Genomic DNA, 18,988 nt, shown 5'->3' with positions numbered 1-18,988 from the left:
TTCATGAATACCAGGGCCCAGGAGAAGAGATGTAATCTGGGGCCGAGAAACTAGTTTTTGTGGGCTGTTTTCACAGATTAGATGAATCCAGGAGCAGGTTTAGTCCTGACTAGGGTCACTTGAGTCTAAATGTGGTTGAATGAAGGCAGACTACATGCTGCCTCCTGATCTATTATCATTTCTGATTTAACACAATAACATCTGATAAATTATTATTATTATTCATTGAACTTCGGCAAGTTAAGCTAAGAACTAATTCTTATTTACAATGACGGCCTACCTCGGCCAAAACCCGAACGACGCTGGGCCAATTGTGCTCCGCCCTACGGGACTCCCAATCACAGCTGGATGTGATGCAGGCTGGATCTGTGACTTTACATTTAGAAACTGGTGTCCCAGACACAGATTAAACACCAATCTCCATTCAAAGGGTGTTGAAGCCATATAAATGTATGAACTCTGGTTTAGTGAAGAGTCCAAATCCAAACAGAGATAATTCTATGACTCAGTATGTTTGTTTTAGTGGTTTTATTGCGCCATCCTCAAGACTTGACAGATATTACAACCAGACGAACAGAAACCCTCTCGGGTACATCTACAGATGAAACATCAGTCTATCACTTTTAAATGGTTACATTTTCGACTATTTGACTAATGATACAAGTTAAGCATTTTCACACACACCACAGTGTCATACAGACAACATGGTGAGTAATTATACATTACCGACTGATATCAAGCTGAATGTAAAAGCTGCTCGCAAACAGACAGAAAATACATTTATAAATAATGACAAATAAATACACAACGGAGACGACAACGAGTGGAGAACCTTCTAGTCAGTGTGACAGAAATACAACTGTTTATCTGTAAACAATGAATAATGATAAAGGAGAATAAAGTTACCACACTGCTACAGCGCTGCCATTGGCCAGGGTTAGATCTACAGCGCTGCTATTGGCCAGGGTTAGATCTACAGCGCTGCTATTGGCCAGGGTTAGATCTACAGCGCTGCCATTGGTCAGGGTGGTAACATGGATAACAGATCAGTGTGGTAACATGGATAACAGATCAGTGTGGTAACATGGATAACAGATCAGTGTGGTAACATGGATAACAGGGTAACATGGATAACAGATCAGTGTGGTAACATGGATAACAGATCAGTGTGGTAACATGGATAACAGGTCAGTGTGGTAACATGGATAACAGATCAGTGTGGTAACATGGATAACAGATCAGTGTGGTAACATGGATAACAGATCAGTGTGGTAACATGGATAACAGATCAGTGTGGTAACATGGATAACAGATCAGTGTGGTAACATGGATAACAGATCAGTGTGGTAACATGGATAACAGGTCAGTGTGGTAACATGGATAACAGGTCAGTGTGGTAACATGGATAACAGATCAGTGTGGTAACATGGATAACAGGGTAACATGGATAACAGATCAGTGTGGTAACATGGATAACAGATCAGTGTGGTAACATGGATAACAGATCAGTGTGGTAACATGGATAACAGATCAGTGTGATAACATGGATAACAGATCAGTGTGGTAACATGGATAACAGATCAGTGTGGTAACATGGATAACAGATCAGTGTGGTAACATGGATAACAGATCAGTGTGGTAACATGGATAACAGGGTAACATGGATAACAGATCAGTGTGGTAACATGGATAACAGATCAGTGTGGTAACATGGATAACAGATCAGTGTGGTAACATGGATAACAGATCAGTGTGGTAACATGGATAACAGATCAGTGTGGTAACATGGATAACAGGTGAGCGGCAGGTGAATAAAGCTAATATGTGTAGTAACCATATGACACCAGTAGGGGGCGTGGTGTATTACAGTAAATACTGAGACAAGGGCCCAATTCCAAATGGACATCTAACTGAAGGAGCTCTCTCACCACAGCAGCCCTCCGTACCCCTCTGCTGTTCAGGGTCATGTATAGTATTGCAGGACTAGGCCAGGTTGAGGTCAGCGGGGTCGGCGACAGCGTTATCAGAGGGGGTGTCCTCCAGGGAGGCCTCCACAGTGTTGTTCCAGGGGCCGTCCGTCTGGGGGTCAGAGCTGTTGGCCGAGGGGGTCTCCCCGACCACCGAGCCCTGAGAGGGGGTCACCTCGGGGGCCTGGGTGGGGGTGGGTGGCCGGTTGGCTGGGAGATCTGAGGGGGAGTCAGAGATGGTGCTGGAGGGGATGTGTGTGGCATTGGGTGTGTGTGAGGTGTTGGGTGTGTGTGTGACGTTGGGTGTGTGTGAGGTGTTGAGTGTGGCGTTGGGTGTGTGTGTGGCATTGGGTGTGGCGTTGGATGTGTGTGTGGCATTGGGTGTGGCGTTGGATGTGTGTGTGGGGGTAGGTGTGTGTGGTGGGGTTGGTTCCTGGGGGTCAGAGCAGACAGCCTCTCCCTCAGCTACGTACCACACCTCATTGTGTCTGTTCAGCAGCTTCAGAGGACTGGAGAGAAACACAGGAAATAATCAATACAGAGAGAGAGAGAGAGAGAGGGAGAGGGAGAGAGGGAGAGAGGGAGAGGGACAGAGAGACAGAGAGACAGAGAGACAGAGAGACAGAGAGACAGAGAGAGAGACAGAGAGACAGAGAGAGAGAGAGAGAGAGAGAGAGAAACAGAGAAACAGAGAAACAGAGAAACAGAGAAACAGAGAGAGAGAAAGAGAGAGAGAGAGAGAGAGAAACAGAGAGAGAGAGAGAGAGAGAGAGAGAGAGAGAGAGAGAGAGAGAGAGAGAGAGAGAGAGAGAGAGAGAGAGAGAGAGAGAGAGAGAGAGAGAGAGAGAGAGAGAGAGAGGGTGTTCATAAAGGAAGTGGGGTAGATAGATAGACAGACAGACAGACAGACAGACAGAGAGAGTAAGAAACACAGGACAGAATCAAGAGAGGTGTGTATGTGTATTTATGAGATCATAGTGTGTGTGTGTGTGTGTGTGTATCTGAGATTAGTTTAGCAAAAACGTGTGTGTGCGTATGTGTGTGTCCAGGCCTACCTGTCGTAACCCACTCCGTAGTGGTAGGTGTGGTTGTAGTCAGCCTGAACCCTGGCCAGCTCCTTGGTCAGTAGGTGAGCATGAAGCCTGGAGGTCACTGACAACATCCAGCCTCCGTAGCTACGCACGTACACATCCATAGAGGGCATCTCAGTAAAGTAGAGCTGGAGAGAGAGACATCCCAACAACAATAACACATTATAACGTCACTGATAACATCCAGCCTCCATAGCTACGCACGTACACATCCATAGAGGGCATCTCAGTAAAGTAGAGCTGGAGAGAGAGACATCCCAACAACAATAACACATTATAACATCACTGATAACATCCAGCCTAGATTAGTTCACACAGACATAATGACATGGCACAATTCCTTAGAATTCAAGTCATTATCTCCTCTGATAGAAATAACTCCAGAACCATCGAGCATTATCCCCACAGATATGTAGATAATCAAGCATTATCCTCACAGATATGTAGATAATCAAGCATTATCCCCACAGATATATAGATCATAGAACAATATCCCCACAGATATATAGATCATACAGCATTATCCCCACAGATATGTAGATAATCAAGCATTATCCTCACAGATATGTAGATAATCAAGCATTATCCCCACAGATATATAGATCATAGAACAATATCCCCACAGATATATAGATCATACAGCATTATCCCCACAGATATGTAGATAATCAAGCATTATCCTCACAGATATATAGATCATAGAACAATATCCCCATTATCCCCACAGATATATAGATACTAGGTCATTATCCCCACAGATATATAGATCATAGGTCATTATCCCCACAGATATATAGATCATAGAACAATACCCCCACAGCTATATAGATCATAGAACAGTATCCCCACAGATATATAGATCGTACAGCATTATCCCCACAGATATATAGATCATAGGTCATTATCCCCACAGATATATAGATCATAGGTCATTATCCCCACAGATATATAGATAATAGATGCAGACCGGTCCCAGCTCCATAGCTGTCTACTGTACAGCGGAAGAGAACATCTTGATTCTTCATCTGTTGAGAACATCACTGTGTATACCTGCGTAGTGTAACGCGAGGAACGCCAAGTTCCTGGGTTCAAATCCCGCAGGGGTCACGCACACTCACATGCTAGAAATATATATATAAATATACACACTCACATGCTAGAAATATATATAAATATACACACTCACATGCTAGAAATATATATAAATATACACACTCACATGCTAGAAACATATATATAAATATACACACTCACATGCTAGAAATATATATAAATATACACACTCACATGCTAGAAATATATATAAATATACACACTCACATGCTAGAAATATATATAAATATACACACTCACATGCTAGAAACATATATATAAATATACACACTCACATGCTAGAAATATATATAAATATACACACTCACATGCTAGAAATATATATAAATATACACACTCACATGCTAGAAATATATATAAATATACACACTCACATGCTAGAAACATATATAAATATACACACTCACATGCTAGAAACATATATAAATATACACACTCACATGCTAGAAACATATATAAATATACACACTCACATGCTAGAAATATATATAAATATACACACTCACATGCTAGAAATATATATAAATATACACACTCACATGCTAGAAATATATATAAATATACACACTCACATGCTAGAAATATATATAAATATACACACTCACATGCTAGAAACATATATAAATATACACACTCACATGCTAGAAATATATATAAATATACACACTCACATGCTAGAAACATATATAAATATACACACTCACATGCTAGAAATATATATAAATATACACACTCACATGCTAGAAATATATATAAATATACACACTCACATGCTAGAAACATATATAAATATACACACTCACATGCTAGAAATATATATAAATATACACACTCACATGCTAGAAATATATATAAATATACACACTCACATGCTAGAAATATATATAAATATACACACTCACATGCTAGAAATATATATAAATATACACACTCACATGCTAGAAATATATATAAATATACACACTCACATGCTAGAAATATATATAAATATACACACTCACATGCTAAAAATATATATAAATATACACACTCACATGCTAGAAATATATATAAATATACACACTCACATGCTAGAAATATATATAAATATACACACTCACATGCTAGAAATATATATAAATATACACACTCACATGCTAGAAATATATATAAATATACACACTCACATGCTAGAAATATATATAAATATACACACTCACATGCTAGAAATATATATAAATATACACACTCACTACTACTGTAAGTGGCTTTGGACAAACACCTCTGGTAAAACGGCATACCTCATAATATTACTTGTGATGTGTTCGTTCCACCTGCTTCTGATTGGAGGGTTAGCCGGCCAGACTCACCTTGTCATTGGTAGGTGTGGGAGGTCTCTCCTGATAGGCCGCTGGAAGCAGGAAACTGAGGGTGTAGATGGCTGGTTCCCACATCCTGGTCTCCTCGGGGATCCTCACCAGGACTGGAGCAGTCATCTCCATCTGGAGACCTGGGACACGCAGACACACAGACACGCAGACACACAGACACGCAGACACACAGACACACAGACACAGCCATACAGACAAGGAGACACACAGACACACAGACAAGGAGACACACAGACATATCCATTTAGAGGTTTGTAGTATTCAGACACACAATGCATTTTGTAGATGTACAATGTCCTCACGTGTAAATTCAGACACACAGGATTAACACTCTCTCTCTCTTACCTCCGTTGTTGTCTCCAGTGATGTACTAGAACAGTCTCTTACCTCTGTTGTCTCCAGTGATGTACTAGAACAGTCTCTTACCTCTGTTGTCTCTAGTGATGTACTAGAACAGTCTCTTACCTCTGTTGTCCCCAGTGATGTACTAGAACAGTCTCTTACCTCTGTTGTCTCTAGTGATGTACTAGAACAGTCTCTTACCTCTGTTGTCCCCAGTGATGTACTAGAACAGTCTCTTACCTCTGTTGTCTCTAGTGATGTACTAGAACAGTCTCTTACCTCTGTTGTCCCCAGTGATGTACTAGAACAGTCTCTTACCTCTGTTGTCCCCAGTGATGTACTAGAACAGTCTCTTACCTCTGTTGTCTCCAGTGATGTACTAGAACAGTCTCTTACCTCTGTTGTCTCCAGTGATGTACTAGAACAGTCTCTTACCTCTGTTGTCTCTAGTGATGTACTAGAACAGTCTCTTACCTCTGTTGTCCCCAGTGATGTACTAGAACAGTCTCTTACCTCTGTTGTCTCTAGTGATGTACTAGAACAGTCTCTTACCTCTGTTGTCCCCAGTGATGTACTAGAACAGTCTCTTACCTCTGTTGTCCCCAGTGATGTACTAGAACAGTCTCTTACCTCTGTTGTCTCCAGTGATGTACTAGAACAGTCTCTTACCTCTGTTGTCTCCAGTGATGTACTAGAACAGTCTCTTACCTCTGTTGTCCCCGGTGATGTACTAGAACAGTCTCTTACCTCCGTTGTCTCCAGTGATGTACTAGAACAGTCTCTTACCTCCGTTGTTGTCCCCAGTGATGTACTAGAACAGTCTCTTACCTCTGTTGTCTCCAGTGATGTACTAGAACAGTCTCTTACCTCTGTTGTCTCTAGTGATGTACTAGAACAGTCTCTTACCTCTGTTGTCCCCAGTGATGTACTAGAACAGTCTCTTACCTCTGTTGTCTCTAGTGATGTACTAGAACAGTCTCTTACCTCTGTTGTCCCCAGTGATGTACTAGAACAGTCTCTTACCTCTGTTGTCCCCAGTGATGTACTAGAACAGTCTCTTACCTCTGTTGTCTCCAGTGATGTACTAGAACAGTCTCTTACCTCTGTTGTCTCCAGTGATGTACTAGAACAGTCTCTTACCTCTGTTGTCTCTAGTGATGTACTAGAACAGTCTCTTACCTCTGTTGTCCCCAGTGATGTACTAGAACAGTCTCTTACCTCTGTTGTCTCTAGTGATGTACTAGAACAGTCTCTTACCTCTGTTGTCCCCAGTGATGTACTAGAACAGTCTCTTACCTCTGTTGTCCCCAGTGATGTACTAGAACAGTCTCTTACCTCTGTTGTCTCCAGTGATGTACTAGAACAGTCTCTTACCTCTGTTGTCTCCAGTGATGTACTAGAACAGTCTCTTACCTCTGTTGTCCCCGGTGATGTACTAGAACAGTCTCTTACCTCCGTTGTCTCCAGTGATGTACTAGAACAGTCTCTTGCCTCCGTTGTTGTCCCCAGTGATGTACTAGAACAGTCTCTTACCTCTGTTGTCTCCAGTGATGTACTAGAACAGTCTCTTACCTCTGTTGTTGTCCCCAGTGATGTACTAGAACAGTCTCTTACCTCTGTTGTCTCCAGTGATGTACTAGAACAGTCTCTTACCTCTGTTGTCCCCGGTGATGTACAAGAACAGTCTCTTACCTCCGTTGTTGTCCCCAGTGATGTACTAGAACAGTCTCTTACCTCTGTTGGCCCCAGTGATGTACTAGAACAGTCTCTTACCTCTGTTGGCCCCAGTGATGTACTAGAACAGTCTCTTACCTCCGTTGTTGTCCCCAGTGATGTACTAGAACAGTCTCTTACCTCTGTTGTCTCAAGTGATGTACTAGAACAGTCTCTTACCTCCGTTGTTGTCCCCAGTGATGTACTAGAACAGTCTCTTACCTCCGTTGTTGTCCCCTGTGATGTACTAGAACAGTCTCTTACCTCTGTTGGCCCCAGTGATGTACTGGAACAGTCTCTTACCTCTGTTGTCTCCAGTGATGTACTAGAACAGTCTCTTACCTCTGTTGTTGTCTCTAGTGATGTACTAGAACAGTCTCTTACCTCCGTTGTTGTCTCTAGTGATGTACTAGAACAGTCTCTTACCTCCGTTGTTGTCTCTAGTGATGTACTAGAACAGTCTCTTACCTCTGTTGTTGTCTCTAGTGATGTACTAGAACAGTCTCTTACCTCCGTTGTTGTCTCTAGTGATGTACTAGAACAGTCTCTTACCTCCGTTGTTGTCTCTAGTGATGTACTAGAACAGTCTCTTACCTCCGTTGTTGTCCCCAGTGATGTACTGGAACAGTCTCTTACCTCCGTTGTTGGCCCCAGTGATGTACTGGAACAGTCTCTTACCTCCGTTGTTGGCCCCAGTGATGTACTGGAACAGTCTCTTACCTCTGTTGTCCCCAGTGATGTACTAGAACAGTCTCTTACCTCCGTTGTTGTCTCCAGTGATGTACTAGAACAGTCTCTTACCTCCGTTGTTGGCCCCAGTGATGTACTAGAACAGTCTCTTACCTCCGTTGTTGGCCCCAGTGATGTACTGGAACAGTCTCCTGAAGGCCATGGCTGCTCCCACCCCCATGAAGTAGGCCTCCGCATCCGTAGACACCCAACGAGTAGGACTGTAGTGACGGACCTGACAAACACACACACATATTATTAAAGGAGATATCTTTAACATATAGGTGCAGGTGTCCATCTCTCTCTCTGTGTGTGTGTGTGTGTGTGTGTGTGTGTGTGTGTGTGTGTGTGTGTGTGTGTGTGTGTGTGTGTGTGTGTGTGTGTGTGTGTGTGTGTGTGTGTGTGTGTGTGTGTGTGTGTGGTGTGTGTGTGATGGTGTGTGTGTGTGCGCTTGTGATGGTGTGTGCGTGTGATGGTGTGTGTGATGGTGATGGTGTGTAGGTGTGTATGTGTGCGTGTGTGTGTGTGTAATGGTGTGTGTGTGCAATGGTGTTTGTGTGTATGTGCGTGTGATGGTATGTCTGTGTGTGATGGGGTGTAGGTGTGTATGTGTGCGTATATGTGTGTGTGTGTGTGTGTCCACTCACCTCATATTCATCTGTTTTGCACACCAGCTCATACTCCAGACATTCCTTTGACTCGGAGCAGAAACTGGAGTTGTTGCTGGGGCTAGAGGACAGGAGATAGTAGGTTGTTAGTAGTGTCTCATTCTAACACACTACTAACACATTACTAACACACACACACACACACACACACACACACACACACACACACACACACACACACACACACACACACACACACACACACACACACACACACACACACACACACACACACACACACACACACACACACACACACACACACACACACACACACAGTAAGGGGGTGTCATTGAAAAGTAGAGATTGTCTTACCCGACGCCGCCTTCAGCACCAACTGAAACCATTAGAGCCACCAGCATCACCAGCCCTGGGAACAACTCCCTGAGGACACACACAGTTGTTCATATCCACTGTCTATTGGTGTGTGTGTATTGGTGTGTGTGTGATGGTGTATGATGATGTGCGTGTGATGGTGTGTGTGATGGTATGTGATCGCGTGTGATGGTATGTGATCGCGTGTGATGGTATGTGATCGCGTGTGATGGTGTGTGTGTGTGTGTGTGTGATGGTGTGTGTGTGTGTGTGTGTGAAGGTTTGTGTGATGGTGTGTGTGTGTGTGTGGTGTGTGTGTGATGGTTTGTGTGTGTGATGTGTGTGTGAGGGTGTGAGGGTGTGTGTGAGGGTGTGTGTGTGTGTGTGTGTGTGTGTGTGTGTGTGTGTGTGTGTGTGTGTGTGTGTGTGTGTGTGTGTGTGATGGTGTGTGTGTGTGGTGTGTGTTGGTGTGTGTGTGATGGTTTGTGTGTGTGATGGTGTGTGTGTGAGTGTGAGGGTGTGTGTGATGGTGTGTGTGTGATGGTGTGTGTGTGTGTGTGTGTGTGTGTGTGTGTGTGTGTGTGTGTGTGTGTGTGTGTGTGTGTGTGTGTGTGTGTGTGTTGTGTGTGTGTGTGTGTGTGTGTGTGAGGGTGTGTGTGATGGGGTGTGTGTGAGGGTGTGTGAGGGTGTGGTGTGAGGGTGGTGTGTGTGTGTGTGTGTGTGTGTGTGTGTGTGTGTGTGTGTGTGTGTGTGTGTGTGTGTGTGTGTGTGTGTGTGTGTGTGTGTGTGTGTGTGTGTGTGTGTGTGTGTGTGTGTGTGTGTGTGTGTGTGTGTGTGTGTGTGATGGTGTGTGTGTGTGTGTGTTTTCTGCAGAGGTACAATGGGGCACATTATCCTCTGAGAGAGAGAGAGAGCTGGGAGGTGTGTGTGTGTGTGTGTGTGTGTGAGAGAGAGAGAGAAATAGAGAGAGAGAGAGATTTTGCTGCATCGTCATTCTCTCTCTGCACCAGCCACAGCATCAGCAGCAGAACAGGCGATCTGAGGTCACGGTGGAAAAGATAATGATGCCAATGGTCTTAACTAGATCCTTATCAACTAGACTGACTGACCTACTGCAGATCAGAAACAATCCCGTTACTCAACTCAGCTAGCAACCGTTATTTAACGGCTGGAAGCGAGCCAACGGTGGCGTTTCAATGCGGTAGACACACGGTGCTTGCCTTTCCTCAGCCAGGACCCGGTTAATATTGATGCAGCGGACCGAAACATGAGAGGGGGTGGCTCAGAAACAGACTCTCTCTCTCTCGCTCTTTCTATCGCTTTCTCTCCGTGAGATGCGCAAGCAATGCGTCATTTTGCTGCTCAGGTCAATGTCACACCCACTTCACACTTTCTTTCTCATATTTTAAAAATGACTTCAAGAAACCAGACCCATAGCAGTACTCTCGTCCCACACATTGAAGTAAAACAAATAAACCTAACTAAAATAGTCCCATTTGCTTTAATAAGAAAACAATATGCAGTAATAAATACCAGCCCAAAAGTCCGCTGAACAGCAGCAACATGCAGTATGAGAACTCACATTATGAAGAGGAATGTCCTGTCCGGTGTCCGTTATCCGCTGGTGAAATTTGACTAGGCTACTGCGTGCGTTGTGCGCTCTGGAGGATGACGACAGTCACCCGGTTTGATCAGCAAGTAGCTTTATAGTGTACTGCAGCTCTCGCTGCTTACGAAACCACAGCCAGGTCTGGGCTGGCCCACTAACGGCCGACCGGAGGGGCGCAGGTGTGTCTGTGTGTGTCATAATGGAGCGGCGTGGGGTTGCCGCGGGAAGTAGTTTAAGGGATGTTTAAGGGATGCAGAATTAATGCAGGTTTTTGGCTGTGCTGAAGGCATCAATACTCTGGTCCGCTGATACTGAAGTAGTGAAAGTCCGCTGATACTGAAGTAGTGAAAGTCCGCTGATACTGAACTAGTGAAGGTCCGCTGATACTGAACTAGTGAAGGTCCGCTGATACTGAACTAGTGAAGGTCCGCTGATACTGAACTAGTGAAGGTCCGCTGATACTGAACTAGTGAAGGTCAGCTGATACTGAACTAGTGAAGGTCCGCTGATACTGAACTACTAGTGAAGGTTCGCTGATACTGAACTAGTGAAGGTCCGCTGATACTGAACTAGTGAATGTCCGCTGATACTGAACTAGTGAAGGTCCGCTGATACTGAACTAGTGAAAGTCCGCTGATACTGAACTAGTGAAGGTCCGCTGATACTGAACTAGTGAAGGTCCGCTGATACTGAACTAGTGAAAGTCCGCTGATACTGAACTAGTGAAAGTCTGCTGATACTGAACTAGTGAAGGTCCGCTGATACTTAACTAGTGAAGGTCCGCTGATACTGAACTAGTGAAGGTCCGCTGATACTGAACTAGTGAAGGTCTGCTGATACTGAACTAGTGAAGGTCCGCTGATACTGAACTAGTGAAGATACTCACAGATATTCACAACGTTTGTGATGAACCACAGGTTGTTTCTTCATGCAAAATAGATTTGGGGTTTAAAATTCATTTAAGCTGCTTTATTTGAGGGGTTTAGTGAAGGTGGGTCATTTTTGACCCTTAGGACAAGATGAGTATACAGAATGTTAAGACTACACAAGGGTTAATATATGTTTCCCAGTTTCTTGAAATACTTTGCAAAAGTAATTTATTTCTCTGTGAAAGCTGAAACGGTTATTTAATTCCTGTTTCATTTTATCAGACAAGCTTATCCAGAGCAACAGTGAATACATTTTCATACTGGTCCCACATTGGACTCAAACCCACAACCCTAGTGTTGCAAGCACCATGCTCCACCACCTCAGTCACATCATGGCATCACAACATCACAAACCACTTGATGTCTCAATGTAGTTAATTACTGTAGCGGTCATTGTTTTTCTACAGGCTGATGGAAAGTCTACAGGTACAAACCTAGATGACCAGCCTCTGTACAATACAGTCATGTACATTTACATTCTGTTTAGCAAGGATGGTAAATTAATACTGTACAAAAAGTGGTTGTTTTCCATGTTATTTAATTTCATGTGAATGTTTTGTGTCTTTGTCCATACTTTGCAGCATTTGATGTAAATGTTTGAGGACAGCGTTTTGTTCTTTTTAGATTCCATTAGAATGACATCACAGAGAAAGGGACAGCCTTTTGTTCTTTTTAGATTCCATTAGAATGACATCACAGAGAAAGGGACAGGGTTTAGATCTTTCTAGATTCCATTAGAATGACATCACAGAGAAAGGGACAGCGTTTTGTTCTTTCTAGATTCCATTAGAATGACATCACAGAGAAAGGGACAGGGTTTTGATCTTTCTAGATTCCATTAGAATGACATCACAGAGAAAGGGACAGGGTTTTGTTCTTTATAGATTCCATTAGAATGACATCACAGAGAAAGGGGCAGGGCAACAACTCTTACAATTCCAACTATTGAAACCTGTTCCTAATTACAACCTTTTTTGCCAAAGCTAAGACGCTGATTATTTGTTGCTAATGCTACAGATGTCTATATATCAGTCCACTTATACTAGTAAAGGCCCAGTGCACTACTTTTGTGAAAAAAATATTTCTCCAAAAACAATATTTTTCTATTAATTAATATTTTTAATTCAGATTTTTTTTAGGGGGTGCCGCAGCCCCCTCAGCACCCCTACTTCCCGAGGATGTGGGCGTGGCCAGGGGTGCCTAAAGCTGCATAAATATGCTGGTTTCGGCAAGCAGTTACAGTACACCCAGCCATACAGATCCCCGGTTACAGTACACCCAGCCAGACAGCTCCCGGTTACAGTACACCCAGCCAGACAGCTCCCCGGTTACAGTACACCCAGCCAGACAGCTCCCCGGTTACAGTACACCCAGCCAGACAGCTCCCCGGTTACAGTACGCCCAGTCAGACAGCTCCCCGCGCCCCAGTTACAGTACACCCAGCCAGACAGTGCCCTGGTTACAGTACGCCCAGCCAGACAGCTCCCCAGTTACAGTACGCCCAGCCAGACAGCTCCCCGGTTACAGTACGCCCAGCCAGACAGCTCCCCGGTTACAGTACGCCCAGCCAGACAGCTCCCCGGTTACAGTACGCCCAGCCAGACAGTGCCCTGGTTACAGTACGCCCAGCCAGACAGCTCCCCACTTACAGTACGCCCAGCCAGACAGCTCCCCGGTTACAGTACACCCAGCCAGACAGCGCCCCGGTTACAGTACGCCCAGCCAGACAGCTCCCCGGTTACAGTACGCCCAGCCAGACAGCACCCCGGTTACAGTACACCCAGCCAGACAGCGCCCCGGTTACAGTACACCCAGCCAGACAGCGCCCCGGTTACAGTACACCCAGCCAGACAGCGCCCCGGTTACAGTACACCCAGCCAGACAGCGCCCCGGTTACAGTACGCCCAGCCAGACAGCTCCCCGGTTACAGTACACCCAGCCAGACAGCGCCCCGGTTACAGTACACCCAGCCAGACAGCGCCCCGGTTACAGTACACCCAGCCAGACAGCGCCCCGGTTACAGTACACCCAGCCAGACAGCGCCCCGGTTACAGTACGCCCAGCCAGACAGCTCCCCGGTTACAGTACACCCAGCCAGACAGCGCCCCGGTTACAGTACGCCCAGCCAGACAGCTCCCCAGTTACAGTTACAGTACGCCCAGCCAGACAGCTCCCCGGTTACAGTACGCCCAGCCAGACAGCACCCCGGTTACAGTACGCCCAGCCAGACAGCACCCCGGTTACAGTACACCCAGCCAGACAGCGCCCCGGTTACAGTACACCCAGCCAGACAGCGCCCCGGTTACAGTACGCCCAGCCAGACAGCTCCCCGGTTACAGTACACCCAGCCAGCCAGCGCCCCAGGAACAGATGACAGGCTGGCAGTGCTCCAAATATCAATATTGAAATCACCAGGGACACTTCTTCTGTGGTAGGTTAAAGGAGACAGTTTGGATTACCAGTGTCTTCTTCAGTGGGAAGCTAAAGGTGACGGTTTGAATAAGACTGTTCTTTGATGTGTTTTGGATGTTTTAAATCAAATGCCACCACTTTCCTTCTGCACTTTTCCCTGTGCGACACAGCCTGTCCTACAGGTCTTAATAGTCTTGGGTGAGCTATATTGGGCCTTCTTCTTAAAGCCCAAAGCCCAGTCTTGACCCTGACCCACAGCTTTGCATAACATTCTTAAATCTGTTGACATACAGGTAGGTGTGTGTGTGTATTAGTGGACAGTATACACTGAGTGTACAAAACACGAAGAAAACCTTCCCAATATTGAGTTGCACCTCGATTTGTTACGGGGTCTGGACTCGACAAAAGTGTCTAACGCGTTCCACAGGGATGCCGAACCATGTTGACTCCACCGCTTCCCACAGTCTTGTCAAGTAGGTGGATGTCCATTCTTGATCCACAGGGGAAACTGTTGAGCATGAAAAGCCCAGCAGCGTTGCAGTTCTTGACAGACACCGGTGCCCCTGGTACCTACCGCCATACCTCGCTAAAAGGCACTTAAATATGTTGTCCTGCCCATTCACCCCCTGAATGACACACATACACAATCTATGTCTCAATTGTCTCGAGGCTAAAAAAAAATCCTACTTCAACATGTCTCCTCCCCTTCATCTACACTGGTCGAAGTGGATTTAACAGGTGACATCAATAAGGGATCATAGCTTTCACCTGGATTCACCTGGTCAGTCTATCATGGAAAGAGCAGGTGTTCCTAATGTTTTGTCCACTCACTGTATAGATGTGCTATATTGAAAGCAGGTTGTAGATTAGCCAATAGGGGCTCGGTCTCCCCTACACGTTCCAATCATCCACTTTATTTAACCATGTGACCTCCATCATACTGTTAGACATTACATGGTTCATTACATGGTTGGTTAGCAGGTTTTAGTTTCAAACACTACACACACACACACAACAAAACCTGGAACAGATCCATTCAAATCCTCCCTCTGTGTCACAAATGGCATCCTTTCCCCTGTATAGTGCACTACTTAAGGGATAGGGTTCAACCCATAGGGCTCTGATCAAATGAAGTGCACTATATAGGGCTCTGATCAAATGAAGTGCACTATATAGGGCTCTGGTCAAATGAAGTGTACTATATAGGGCTCTGGTCAAATGAAGTGTACTATATAGGGCTCTGATCAAATGAAGTGCACTATATAGGGCTCTGATCAAATGAAGTGCACTATATAGGGCTCTGGTCAAATGAAGTGTACTATATAGGGCTCTGATCAAATGAAGTGCACTATATAGGGCTCTGGTCAAATGAAGTGTACTATATAGGGCTCTGGTCAAATGAAGTGTACTATATAGGGCTCTGGTCAAATGAAGTGTACTATATAGGGCTCTGGTCAAATGAAGTGTACTATATAGGGCTCTGGTCAAATGAAGTGTACTATATAGGGCTCTGGTCAAATGAAGTGTACTATATAGGGTTCAACCCATAGGGCTATGGTCAAATGAAGTGCACTATATAGGCCTCTGGTCAAATGAAGTGCACTATATAGGGCTATGGTCAAATGAAGTGCACTATATAGGGCTATGGTCAAATGAAGTGCACTATATAGGGCTATGGTCAAATGAAGTGTATTATATAGGGTTCAACACATAGGGCTATGGTCAAATGAAGTGTACTATATAGGGCTATGGTCAAATGAAGGGCACTATATAGGGGATAGGGTACCATTTGGGATGTCAATTAGGTATACTTTTGACATGTTGCTATTAGCAACAACTCCACTGATGTACAGTCCATGTATGATCAGATCTTTAGAGTTAGAGCAGGAAACCTACTTGGAGGCTACTTGTCCCCTTCATAAGCAATACTTAGGGGCCTACGTCATCCCTGTGGAGGATCCATAGCCCAGATTAACGGGTCTGTATGGGTGGGATAGTTTCAAAGACTTGCTGGAAGGGTGTGGGGTTGTTGTGATTGGGTCAGTACATGTCATATTGGAATAGAATCAAGATGATGCTTTTACCTAATGAAGCCCTCATGCACTGCTTATGAAGGTGCTATATACTGCTTATGAAGGTGCTATATACTGCTTATGAAGGTGCTATATACTGCTTATGAAGGTGCTATATACTGCTTATGAAGGTGCTATATACTGCTTATGAAGGTGCTCTATACTGCTTATGAAGGTGCTATATACTGCTTATGAAGGTGCTATATACTGCTTATGAAGGTGCTATATACTGCTTATGAAGGTGCTATATACTGCTTATGAAGGTGCTATATACTGCTTATGAAGGTGCTATATACTGCTTATGAAGGTGCTATATACTGCTTATGAAGGTGCTATATACTGCTTATGAAGCTGCTATATACTGCTTATGAAGCTGCTATATACTGCTTATGAAGGTGCTATATACTGCTTATGAAGCCCTCATGCACTGCTTATGAAGGTGCTATATACTGCTTATGAAGGTGCTATATACTGCTTATGAAGGTGCTATATACTGCTTATGAAGGTGCTATATACTGCTTATGAAGGTGCTATATACTGCTTATGAAGGTGCTATATACTGATTATATTACCACCAACGATAATAACATCATCCTCTCTGTCTTTTATCAATATTTACAAACTTGTGACCTGTTAAATAATGTCAATAACAACACAGTAAAACAGACTAAATACAAAACATCAGCCGCTCAGTAAAAAAAGCACTTTATAAAAATCTGAGAAACTAAATTAAAATTCATCCAAAGTCTCTGATTCTGACAAACAAAGTCAAACACATCAGTGTCCTTTCAATCCCAGTCCTGGAAAACCACAGGGTGTGCAGGGTTTTGTGCCAGCCTGACACACCCCAATCAACTTATCAAAAGGGCTTGATGATTGGACGATTGATGGAATCAGGATTAAAGAAAAGTGAAATAAACAATATCTTGATATACACTTCAACATATGAATCATCTATTTTGACGAGAAGAGAAGGTATATGGAGATGCAAATGAAATGATGAAGATTGACTGGTCCACCGTTCACTATCCTGACCAGGGTTCTGATAACTTCCCCCACATAGATGCTGCTTTCACTGGGGGTGGGACTGTCTATCAGTAGGGGTGTCTCTGTTCTCTGGTCCAGGGGTCAGAACCTGTCAGGGCCACGGTGGGTCTCTGTTCTCTGGTCCAGGGGTCAGAACCTGTCAGGGCCACGGTGGGTCTCTGTTCCAGGGGTCAGAACCTGTCAGGGCCACGGTGGGTCTCTGCTCTCTGTTCCAGGGGTCAGAACCTGTCAGGGCCACGGTGGGTCTCTGTTCTCTGGTCCAGGGGTCAGAACCTGTCAGGGCCACGGTGGGTCTCTGTTCTCTGGTCCAGGGGTCAGAACCTGTCAGGGCCACGGTGGGTCTCTGTTCTCTGGTCCAGGGGTCAGAACCTGTCAGGGCCACGGTGGGTCTCTGTTCTCTGGTCCAGGGGTCAGAACCTGTCAGGGCCACGGTGGGTCTCTGTTCTCTGGTCCAGGGGTCAGAACCTGTCAGGGCCACGGTGGGTCTCTGTTCTCTGTTCCAGGGGTCAGAACCTGTCAGGGCCACGGTGGGTGTCTCTGTTCTCTGGTCAGAACCTGTCAGGGCCACAGTGGGCGTCTGTTCTCTGGGCAGAACCTGTCAGGGCCACGGTGGGCGTCTGTTCTCTGGGCAGAACCTGTCAGGGCCACGGTGGGTCTCTGTTCTCTGTTCCAGGGGTCAGAACCTGTCAGGGCCACGGTGGGTCTCTGTTCTCTGTCCAGGGGTCAGAACCTGTCAGGGCCACGGTGGGTCTCTGTTCTCTGTTCCACGGTGGGGGGTCAGAACCTGTCAGGGCCACGGTGGGTCTCTGTTCTCTGTTCCAGGGGTCAGAACCTGTCAGGGCCACGGTGGGTCTCTGTTCTCTGTTCCAGGGGTCAGAACCTGTCAGGGCCACGGTGGGTCTCTGTTCTCTGTTCCAGGGGTCAGAACCTGTCAGGGCCACGGTGGGTCTCTGTTCTCTGTTCCAGGGGTCAGAACCTGTCAGGGCCACGGTGGGTCTCTGTTCTCTGTTCCAGGGGTCAGAACCTGTCAGGGCCACGGTGGGTCTCTGTTCTCTGTTCCAGGGGTCAGAACCTGTCAGGGCCACGGTGGGTCTCTGTTCTCTGTTCCAGGGGTCAGAACCTGTCAGGGCCACGGTGGGTCTCTGTTCTCTGTTCCAGGGGTCAGAACCTGTCAGGGCCACGGTGGGTCTCTGTTCTCTGTTCCAGGGGTCAGAACCTGTCAGGGCCACGGTGGGTCTCTGTTCTCTGTTCCAGGGGTCAGAACCTGTCAGGGCCACGGTGGGTCTCTGTTCTCTGTTCCAGGGGTCAGAACCTGTCAGGGCCACGGTGGGTCTCTGTTCTCTGTTCCAGGGGTCAGAACCTGTCAGGGCCACGGTGGGTCTCTGTTCTCTGTTCCAGGGGTCAGAACCTGTCAGGGCCACGGTGGGTCTCTGTTCTCTGTTCCAGGGGTCAGAACCTGTCAGGGCCACGGTGGGTCTCTGTTCTCTGTTCCAGGGGTCAGAACCTGTCAGGGCCACGGTGGGTCTCTGTTCTCTGTTCCAGGGGTCAGAACCTGTCAGGGCCACGGTGGGTCTCTGTTCTCTGTTCCAGGGGTCAGAACCTGTCAGGGCC

General features: G+C 45.6%; 2 protein-coding genes across 2 annotated transcripts; one reads left to right on the top strand and one right to left on the bottom strand.

Annotated features, from left to right (window-relative positions):
• Positions 1–513: 513 nt before the first annotated feature.
• On the bottom strand, positions 514–11,043 carry LOC124020766 (heme-binding protein 1-like). The gene is made up of 7 exons (XM_046336027.1): positions 10,891–11,043; positions 9,309–9,377; positions 8,973–9,054; positions 8,440–8,560; positions 5,521–5,660; positions 3,023–3,186; positions 514–2,476 (listed from the first exon to the last, which is right to left on the bottom strand). Coding segments are annotated over exons 1-7 (1,071 nt in total). The 5' UTR covers positions 10,893–11,043; the 3' UTR covers positions 514–1,983.
• A 2,019-nt stretch (positions 11,044–13,062) lies between these two features.
• On the top strand, positions 13,063–14,220 carry LOC124020772 (early nodulin-75-like). Its single transcript, XM_046336035.1, has one exon. The coding sequence runs from the start codon at positions 13,063–13,065 to the stop codon at positions 14,218–14,220; it is 1,158 nt and encodes a 385-aa protein (XP_046191991.1).
• Positions 14,221–18,988: the final 4,768 nt, after the last annotated feature.

The sequence above is a fragment of the Oncorhynchus gorbuscha genome, unplaced genomic scaffold (assembly GCF_021184085.1).
Source record: "Oncorhynchus gorbuscha isolate QuinsamMale2020 ecotype Even-year unplaced genomic scaffold, OgorEven_v1.0 Un_scaffold_907, whole genome shotgun sequence".
NCBI classification, from domain to species: domain Eukaryota; kingdom Metazoa; phylum Chordata; class Actinopteri; order Salmoniformes; family Salmonidae; genus Oncorhynchus; species Oncorhynchus gorbuscha.
This window is presented reverse-complemented; position numbering and strand designations above follow the sequence as displayed.

Coding starts and splice junctions, on each gene's coding strand:
- LOC124020772 (XM_046336035.1), top strand. CDS start 13,063: ATGCTGGTTTCGGCAAGCAGTTACAGTACACCCAGCCATACAGATCCC.
- LOC124020766 (XM_046336027.1), bottom strand. Junction 5,661..8,439: donor CACTGGGGCCAACAACGGAG/GTAAGAGACTGT, acceptor TGCGTGTCCCAG/GTCTCCAGATGGAGATGACT. Junction 3,187..5,520: donor CCACACCTACCAATGACAAG/GTGAGTCTGGCC, acceptor CTCTCTCTCCAG/CTCTACTTTACTGAGATGCC.